Here is a 9,505-nt window from a genome sequence, read left to right on the forward strand (position 1 = left end):
AAAGTTGACTCGGAGTTTTCCTTTGTCACACTTATCCTGTTTTTCAAGGTACCTTTCTAACTTTCATTCCCTGGTGGCAGCGATGAGTGCAAAACAAAGCCTGCAACTTATAATATGTTCTTTTCTTCAGAATCCAGATAGGCCAACCAAATATGGGTGTGTATCTGAATACACGATTTATTGCCTATTCAGTTTTAAACCAGCTTTGTCCCTTTCAGACCAGGCCACATGGTTTGGTGTCTGGAGTTTTCTTTTTTCCCTGCTTCCTAATTTCCTCCCCAACCCCACAGCTAATGCTAGCCAATGAATAATTTGAAAAATACAGTCATACCTTGGGTTACAGACGCTTTGGGATGCGCAATTTCGGTTTATGCACCGTGTCGAACCTGGAAGTACCGGAACGGATTACTTCCGGGTTTCGGCGCTTGCGCATGTGCAGAAGCACTAAATCGCACTTTACGCATGTGCAGAAGTGCTGAATCGCGAGCCGTGCATGCGCAGACGCGGTGCTGCGGATTGCGGGCGCTGTAGGTTGCGGACGTGCTTCCTGCACGGATCACGTTCGCAACCCGAGCATCCACTGTATGCAGCTATAGTGAAGTAAAATTGTACAACTGGTGAAAATGAGCAGTGGCTGGTTGTCCCACCTCTCTGGAGAGCTGATGAGTTTCTGTTGTTTTTTTAAAAAAATCAGCAGCAAGGGAATCTAATGAAAGATTACTTGTAGAGAACATTTCTGAGAGACTTGAGATTTTTGCTTCATGGTACTTGACGAAATTGGGGGGGGGGGTTAGTTTCTTTTGAAGTGGCCCTGAGTGGCCTAATTGCTAGATGGAGTTAAGATGACCATTTTAGCTGCAGGTGCTCATCAGAATTGTAGGGGCAGCCTGACATGTAGCACTATCCACTTTTATGTGTGTAAGTTCCTCAGATGCGTCCTCAAGGGAATTGAATAATGGGCCTTGCATAATGCCTGCTTTTATAATCTGCCAAATAGGGACGCAGGTGGCGCTGTGGGTAAAACCTCAGTGCCTAGAACTTGCCGATCGCATGGTCGGCGGTTCGAATTCCCGCGGCGGGGTGCGCTCCCGTCGTTCGGTCCCAGCGCCTGCCAACCTAGCAGTTTGAAAGCACCTCCAGGTGCAAGTAGATAAATAGGGACCGCTTACCAGCGGGAAGGTAAACGGCGTTCCGTGTGCTGCACTGGCTCGCCAGATGCAGCTTGTCACGCTGGCCACGTGACCCAGAAGTGTCTGCGGACAGTGCTGGCTCCCGACCTATAGAGTGAGATGAGCGCACAACCCTAGAGTCTGGCAAGACTGGCCCGTACGGGCAGGGGTACCTTTACCTTTTTAAATAGCAAAAAGAAGGCAATGGAGAAAATGCTTCATAATATAATCTCATATCCAGCAGGGAGAAACCTCCTCTATCTTTCGTGTCTATCAGTATTTTATATTTTATTCTTGGTTTTTCCACTCACCTCTGTTTCTAGAATCAGTCTCCTGAACTCTGAGTTAAGTGACTTTCACTGGACAACTCCTTATGCACATGCTTCAGTTCCCAGTGTATGAATAGTCATTTGTTAGTTTTCTTGTGAATTTCAATAGCTTCCTTCCTTTAGTTCTCCTTGAACCTGCCTCCATTGTAGGAAGAAGAAGAAGAGGAAGAAGGGGAGGAGGAGTAGTAGTTTGGATTTGATATCCGCTTTATCACTACCCTAAGGAGTCTCAAAGCGGCTAACATTCTCCTTTCCCTTCCTCCCCCACAACAAACACTCTGTGAGGTGAGTGAGGCTGAGAGACTTCAGAGAAGTGTGACTGGCCCAAGGTCACCCAGCAGCTGCATGTGGAGGAGCGGAGACACGAACCCGGTTCACCAGATTACGAGTCTATCACTCTTAACCACTACACCACACCACACTCACTCCCAAATGAGTTGGGTGAGGATATGTGCTTCTCTCAAGAGGGCCAGCTCTATCATGAGGCAGAGTGAGGCAGCCACCTTAGGCAACAAATGCTGAGGGGTGGGGAGTGGACTGATTCATGCTACCTCACTGGACCACCCTGAAGGTAGTCTGCTGCCCTCATTTGTAGTGGAGATGTTGTTCCATGTTGAAGTAAGCCTCAGCTGTCAGTTTGGTCAGCTTTTATACATAGGAAGAGGGGAGGTGCCATCTTTGTCTTCGTCCTAGAAACCAAAATGTATTGGGGCAGCTCTGTCTGTGAAGAACACATTTATTTTGAACCAGGAGAAAGTCCTACATCACCTGTTGAAAATCAGTTTGGGAGTGGGTGGTATGGCTGCAGTTTTATTCCACCCAGATAGTGGATTCGTTGCTATGTTATGAAATCAGTATTTAGTAGCATATATCACAGGCTGTAAATTACTGTGGTGGTCAAGGTTGGTTTTTCTTCAGCTCCTCCCACCTTCTGCTCATGTGCACAATTTAGCAATGGAAATCTTGCTCCTCCTTTCACTCCTCCTCCAGTAGTGGAACCAAGCTAAGATAAGCAGCTAACCACATGCCACAATGTCTCCTCTTTCAGAAACATTAACCCTTAGCTAGAAACATTAGAGAGAAACCTGTCAATCAGCCAGAGGACTTGAAAAAGATGAAGAGACGGCATGAGAAGGAACTGAAGAAGGATGAGATGCGTATTAAATATATCCCTCTACTGTAGAACATTTGGACCAGGGAGGTAAATAAAGATATATATATAAAGGATGTGTTTATACAGTTACCGTGCATGATTCATGCCAGAAGAATTGTTAGACTAAATATAGAGATTATTGATAGGGAGCATTGCAGACCTTGACGTAGGAACAACCAGTTCTGGATACAATAAGGTTTAATGGAGGTTGGCTGACATGGTCAGACAAAAGTTTCCAAGAACCTCAGAAGACGAGGTAGGATCCAAAAGGTGAGGACCAAGGGGGTTTGTGGAGTGTTGATGAGAGACTTTGCTATTCTACTAGTCCATATATATTCTGCATTCTGGGATTGTTCGTTTGTCTTGAATTTGGTATGTCTCCAGTTTGGGACGCGGGTGGCGCTGTGGGTTAAACCACAGATTCTAGGACTTGCTGATCAGAAGGTTGGCGGTTCGAATCCCCGCGACGGGGTCAGCTCCCGTTGCTCGGTCCCTGCTCCCGCCCACCTAGCAGTTCGAAAGCACGTCAAAGTGCAAGTAGATAAATAGGTACCGCTCTGGCGGGAAGGTAAACGGCATTTCCGTGCACTGGTCTAGTTCGCCAGAAGCGGCTTAGTCATGCTGGCCACATGACCCGGAAGCTGTACGCCAGCTCCCTCGGCCGATAAAGCGAGAAGAGCGCCACAACCCCAGAGTCGGCCATGACTGGACCTAATGGTCAGGGGTCCCTTTACCTTTACCTATGTTTCCAGTTACAAAAAGAAGAGGAAGAGGAGGAGGAGGAGGAGAAGAAGAAGAAGAAGGCTCCATGGAGGTTGAACTGAAAAAATAATGTTGCACAAATACTTTTCAAGGACTTTCTGCTGGAATCCACAATAGTGGTTTGATTAAGTTTCCTTATAGAATATTGTACTCAGAGCTGTATGCATTATCCATATCAACTGCCATCAATCAGATACCAGGAGTTAGAAAGGATTCATACAGAATAATCTGTACCTATCTATCAGGAAGAGATGGAACACAAAAGAGGACCTCAGCCACTGACCTAGCTTTTATTGACAAAATTCAACAAACAGCTCTCGCTGCTGAGATTTCCGTTCACTGAACATCAAGTCCAAACTATATAGAAAATTACTTTGTGCTGAAAATTGCACAAATAGCATCAGGGTGAAAACAAAATATATCCACCAGGCATGGCCCAATGGCCTCTTTGTAAGATCTGCAATTTGTATTATTTGTACATATAATACATGCAAATTTCCTGTAACCCATGGCCATAGTTTTGTGTGTGCAATGTTCCCTAGAGAGAGAAAACTTATCTGTGCACTAACTACATTGCACAAGTAATCAGAATAATAAAGTTGACTTTAAAGCCTTTCCTCTCTCTTAGCATCTCAAGTCCAACTTGACGTACTGTCCTATTTTGCTATAACGAAGATGTAAAAACATGGACTTTGCCCCCAGTAAACGCTCATTCCTAAACACTGTGGGATTGCAGTGTGGTACTGTATATGCCATAGAAAAATACCCTTGTTTTGCATCATATACATTAAATATTAGGTAGGGTCCTCATTTTATGGTCTTCAGATTATTAAAAAGCCTTACATATTTTCTGAACTATTTTGGATGAATGAAATTGACTGTACACACAATTTCAGCAAAGAAATAACACACACTGGCAATCTTTTATTATACAGACAGAAAGCATCTGCTACGCATCATTATTGTTTCTGTTTCTACCATTGTAAGTTGATTGATTTATTGCAGGCATGATAACAGAAGTGGGTCCTATGAAGAAAATAATCTGCTCACTCTAGGAAAGCAAATCAAACAAACAAATTGGCAAACCTATTGACTGGATACTGTTGTTTTGGCAGTGAGTAGGGGGAATATTGTGAGATACAAGAATTTATTTTTAGGTCTAAACTTGTGTGATTAAGAGTGCAATCAAATGCATGTTTACTCAGAAATAACTCCCAATGAGTTCAGTTGGGCCTATTCTCACATTAAGTATGCACAGATTGAAGCATAAGCAATGAAGATACAATGCAGTACAAATAAGTTTTATGGACAGAATAATGTGATTCTTTGGACAGAAAAACTAAGCATAAGACTTAAGATTCCTAAACCCACCATGAACTTTATTCACAACCCATCAAAGCCAGTTGGAACCATGAGTTGTTGGACTCAAATCTAGATCTGGAGAGTGTACGGCCCACTCTGGGTGCCCAAGATCAGAGATGGGGAACCTGTGGCTCTCCACATGTTCCTGGACTCCAGCTTCCATCATCTCCGGCCATTAGCCATGTTGCCTGGGGTTGATGGGAACTGAAACGCAACATCATCTAGAGCAGTGCTATTTTTCTAGAAAAAGAGGTGCCAGAACTTACCATGAACACTTCCCTTGTTCTTTTAGAATGGCCACCTGAGAGGTATCGGAACTCAGTTCCGCTGAGTTCTGGCTGGGGGGAAAAGCCCTGATCAGGGACCACAGATTTCCCATCTCTACACTGAAGGATGGAAGTTAGAATCTGTAGTACGTACAGTATGTACACACACACAGATAGAGAGAGGGGGGGAGGGACAGACAGACAGACAGACTTTATAAGATTCATATTTGCTGGCAGTGAAGGGACTAAACTCTACTGCTCCTGAAGGGGGCTTTGTGACTTGAGCACAGAGAGATCATGGTTTACCCTTGTAACAGATTCCAGAGGTTTCCTACTCAAAGTCCAAAGTCCTTGACACAATCAACCAGCCAGTCTCATTTTCTGGTGTAGTAATCCTTCTCTTCTTCCTTTAGGCTATAGAACCCCATTCCCCAGGCCCCTGTAATACACTGGTGAGTCCAGATTCCCAGTACAATAATTGCTTGATCAGCTAATCTCTTCAACGGAGTTTTATTTGAATTCATTTATTTACTTATTACATCTGTATAATGCCCTTCCTCCGAAGATCACAGGGCAGTTCACAGCATAAAAATGCAAAATGAAAACACAAAATGCACAACAATGAAAACAAACCAATAACTGAAGCCACTTTAAAAATGTGCAAAATGAAATGAAGACACCTTTCAGTACTGTTCTCTGCATGTAGTACTACTTCATGCTCAGTATACTGTGAGCTTTGCCTTGCTGAGTCTCTGATAGTGCAATGGCTTCTGCTGGAGAAGGGAGCGATGAACAATCAAATATCGTTGGCTGGAGCCATCTGCTGGTTCTTGTGTTTTCAGCCACTATCTTCTGTTCTTAAAACCTTACATCCTTCAGTTGCCAAGGAATTCATCCTTTGGTTAGAGCCTAGAGAAAAGGCACTTTTCTAAGTGACATTGAAAGTGATGAAAGGGTTGGTGACTCTCTCTTGGCGACTCAGCTGCTCTGCCTCACCCCATGTCTGGATGGGGATTTGACAGCAGCTGGAGGCCCTGGCATGCGTGGGCTCACTGACGTGTATCACCTCTGTCAGATCCGCTTCCAAGATGCTCACTGTGTGAGTCACCTGTGCCACATGAACCTTGTTGGTCACTCTTTTGTGCAAGAGGCAACTGAAGATCTTCTTGAATCCCTTACGGAAATGTTTGGATACCAGAGCGTAGACGATGGGGTTGACACATGAGTTGGCGTATGAAATCAGGTGGGAGAGGATTCTGAGCACGTAGGTTGCGTTGTTCAGTGGGAAGTAGCCAAACCAAAAGCAGAGGATGACCAAGTGATGGGGCAGCCAGCAAAGGCAGAAGAGAACAGCCACAATGATGATCATCCGTGTAACCTTGCGCTTGCCCTTCTTGGAATCAGACATGTCTTTAATGGGGTCCACCGACGTCCAGAGGTAACGGATGGTCCTCACGTAGGTGAGGCTCAGAATCAGCACAGGAATGACATAGCTGAAGACAAAAGTGCAGAGGTCCATAACTTTGCGCTGAGAGACTTTCCAGATGGGATGGCAGACGGTAACATTGGCCACCTGAAACTCCTGGTAGTAACTGATGTAAGGTCCAGAGAAGATGAAGGAAAGGCCCCAAATGAGACAAATGGCGGTGAGGGCATTCCTGGGGGTTCGCAGTTCTCTTGAATGCAAAGGGTACCTTATGGCCAGATACCTAGGAAGGCAAAAGTAAAGCAAGAGAAGATCACGAGGCTGAGGTGGTAACAGCATTTAAATCAAATCAAATCTAGTAAATACTGTATGTGGGAAGAAACCAAAGTTACAGGGCATGGTTATGATGGTAAATGCAATAGCCAAAATAATATCTTGAATGTTGGAGAAGTTTCTCCCTGTGGTGAAATGGCAGCTCCAGAGTCCACTATCATACAGTCGAGCTCCTTAACTCAATATGTGAAAACAACAAAGAGTCTTGTGGCACCTTAAAGACTAGCAAATTTATTATGCCTTAAGTTTCTGTTGACAAATTTCCACTTTGTTGGATGCATGAAGTGGGGTGTGTGTGTGTGTGTGTGTGTGTGTAGATTGCAGGGAAATGAAATGTAGAATAGTACAGATGGTGATAATTGCAACACACAAAGTTGTTGTTGATAGCTCTGGCACTGGAGAGCCGATTAACATGGAATGCAATTTTTATTTTTTAGAAAACAAATTTTAAAAATCCACCTTAGTATTCAGCAAGTTTTCCTAAGAGTAGACCTACTGAAATTAAGGGACCTAACTCAATCATGTTCATTAATATCAATGGGTCTACTTTGAGTAAAACTTAGCTACATACCACCCAGTGTCCCAATTCAGTCTGTAATATCAACAACTTTTTTTTTACATAGTCAATATTAATAAGGTAATTATCAGTGTCTTTATTTTTATTTTTTGTATTTCTCTTCCTCCACTCTCTGCATTTCATTTCCTTCTAACCTCACTATATGCACATACCTGTAACACAGGATATTATTTCATTTATGAATGTGACTAACAGGTTTTCATAATCGTGTAATATACAGCTGCACTTACCAAGCAGCTAGGATACATTGAGGTTCCCCAAAGAATATGCTCTTCAAGCAGTCTGGAAGTAGTTATTTCAGGGAAACCCTTCTTTACCCACCCACCCTTATTTTTTTATTTTCAATTTACAACATAACTTCACCAGCAACAAAATGCTTTCACATTACAATTTTCTTCTTTTTTTTAACCAAAACCATATGAACAATATAGATTCTCATATTAAAAATTTCATTTACTTTTGTCATTGTAAGAACACCGACTGCATATATTTGGAGTTACACCCAATATTTGGGTGCAAATACTGGAGACAAATTTTAGGACAGGTTACCTCAACAAAAGGAGTCAGGAAGCCTTTGGACATGTGTTGACATGTGAAATAAAAGAATGCCAAATCTCACAATGTACCTGACTGTGGCTCTGTGGCTCTGTGACTGTGGTCTGTATAGTATTGGGATAATTTGTTCGAAGGGAGTTCTCGATGTAAGGGCATAGACAAGATGACCCTTGTGATGCTGTTATTCTGGGGCCCCTCCTTTGTTTAGACAATGTTTCCTTTTTGGATCCATTGTCCTGGATTTGTAAAACACTAAGTATATTGATGGAACAGTGAGAAAGTTACGAAACAAAGTTTTACATACGTGCAAGGAAGTGGGAGGCAGGGAATCGTTAGTAGCTGCGGAGATATTGATACTCTATAGTGACTCTAAAAGTCCAAACCCCCCCCCCCGCTCCTCAACCGCTTGCTCACCTGTCTAAGGATACAGTTGTGAGGGTGAAGCTGCTGGCATACATGGTCAGGTAAATGAAGAAGTGCACTGCTTTGCACATGAGTGGCCCAAAGATCCAGTCATCCAGGGTGTAGATGGTGGCCTGGAAGGGCACACAGAAGACTATAAAGCACAGGTCGGCCACTCCCAGATTGAGGATGAAGAGGTTGGTGGTGTTGTTGACTTGCCTGTTCCTCAGCAGCACTGCCAGCACCAGAGAGTTGCCCACCGTGCCTACCAGGAAAATCAGAGAATACGCTAGAGGAATAAGGATAGATACCAGATGCCAACAGCTGCTCTCGCTGCTTCCTGAAGAGTTTAGCTGGGGCAATGTTCTGTTCATCTTGGAAGCAAGTTGCATGCCCTGAATAGGGAGGAGACGATGGAGAAAGGCTTAGCCAGGAGGAGACAGATGGCTTCTGTTTGGAAGTCAACTTTTCTTCTAAGAAATTGTTTCCATCATAGCAGATCTTTTACATAGCGACTCTCCTCTTTGCAGTTCTTCAGCTCAGCCCAAGTCCCATTCACAGATGCTGGACTTCTGCCTGCCATCAAGTTTTTCTAAAAAACGGTACCGTTAAAGCTCCAAGTTTATTTCCTTTCACAGCAAACAGATTCCGACTTTGTATGGCGCTGGAGTGCCTTTCAGACAGCTGCCTTTTCTCTGAAGGGAAGCCCTTGCTGGCAGCCACTCTTGTAGGTGTGTGAAGCTGAAGGACTAAACTTCTTGCCAGTTGCGCTTTTATGGGCGTTTTAATATAGTGCTCAGTGCGTTCTGAATCCATGCTATGCTTGGGGGACTAATATAGTCAAGCCTGCCTCTTGTTTCCAGGGAGACAGACAGCTAAAATAAAAGGAAATGGTATCTATGGAAACACAGACCCCTCCCCACATACATACTACACACACTGAACATTCAGAGTGTTTGGAAGTCTGGGGCTTGCCCAGGTGCTTTTGGAAGAACGGAAGGATTGCTTTAGTGATAAATAAATTGACAGTCCTTTGCTGATAACTTCATACTGCAAAGGGATGAACTGTTGTTCAACCCTTCGTTGATGCATCAGGGAAGGGGCAGAATCTTCCAAGATACGTAAGAGCTAGTGGTGCACACATCAACAGCTACCACATGCAGCCGGCTCA

General features: G+C 43.9%; 1 protein-coding gene across 1 annotated transcript; it reads right to left on the bottom strand.

Annotated features, from left to right (window-relative positions):
* Window positions 1-4,303: 4,303 nt before the first annotated feature.
* On the bottom strand, window positions 4,304-9,164 carry GALR2 (galanin receptor 2). The gene is made up of 2 exons (XM_083597995.1): window positions 8,347-9,164; window positions 4,304-6,750 (listed from the first exon to the last, which is right to left on the bottom strand). The coding sequence occupies exons 1-2, from the start codon at window positions 8,724-8,726 to the stop codon at window positions 5,970-5,972; spliced, it is 1,161 nt and encodes a 386-aa protein (XP_083454121.1). The 5' UTR covers window positions 8,727-9,164; the 3' UTR covers window positions 4,304-5,969.
* Window positions 9,165-9,505: the final 341 nt, after the last annotated feature.

The sequence above is a fragment of the Podarcis filfolensis genome (genome assembly GCF_964270895.1).
Source record: "Podarcis filfolensis genome assembly, chromosome: 2".
NCBI lineage: Eukaryota > Metazoa > Chordata > Lepidosauria > Squamata > Lacertidae > Podarcis > Podarcis filfolensis.

Excerpts from the sequence above, each read along its gene's own strand:
- GALR2 (XM_083597995.1), bottom strand. The coding sequence starts at position 8,726 with ATGCAACTTGCTTCCAAGATGAACAGAACATTGCCCCAGCTAAACTCT. Across the intron at positions 6,751-8,346 it reads ACAACTGTATCCTTAGACAG|GTATCTGGCCATAAGGTACC; the intron begins GTGAGCAAGCGG and ends TTGCCTTCCTAG.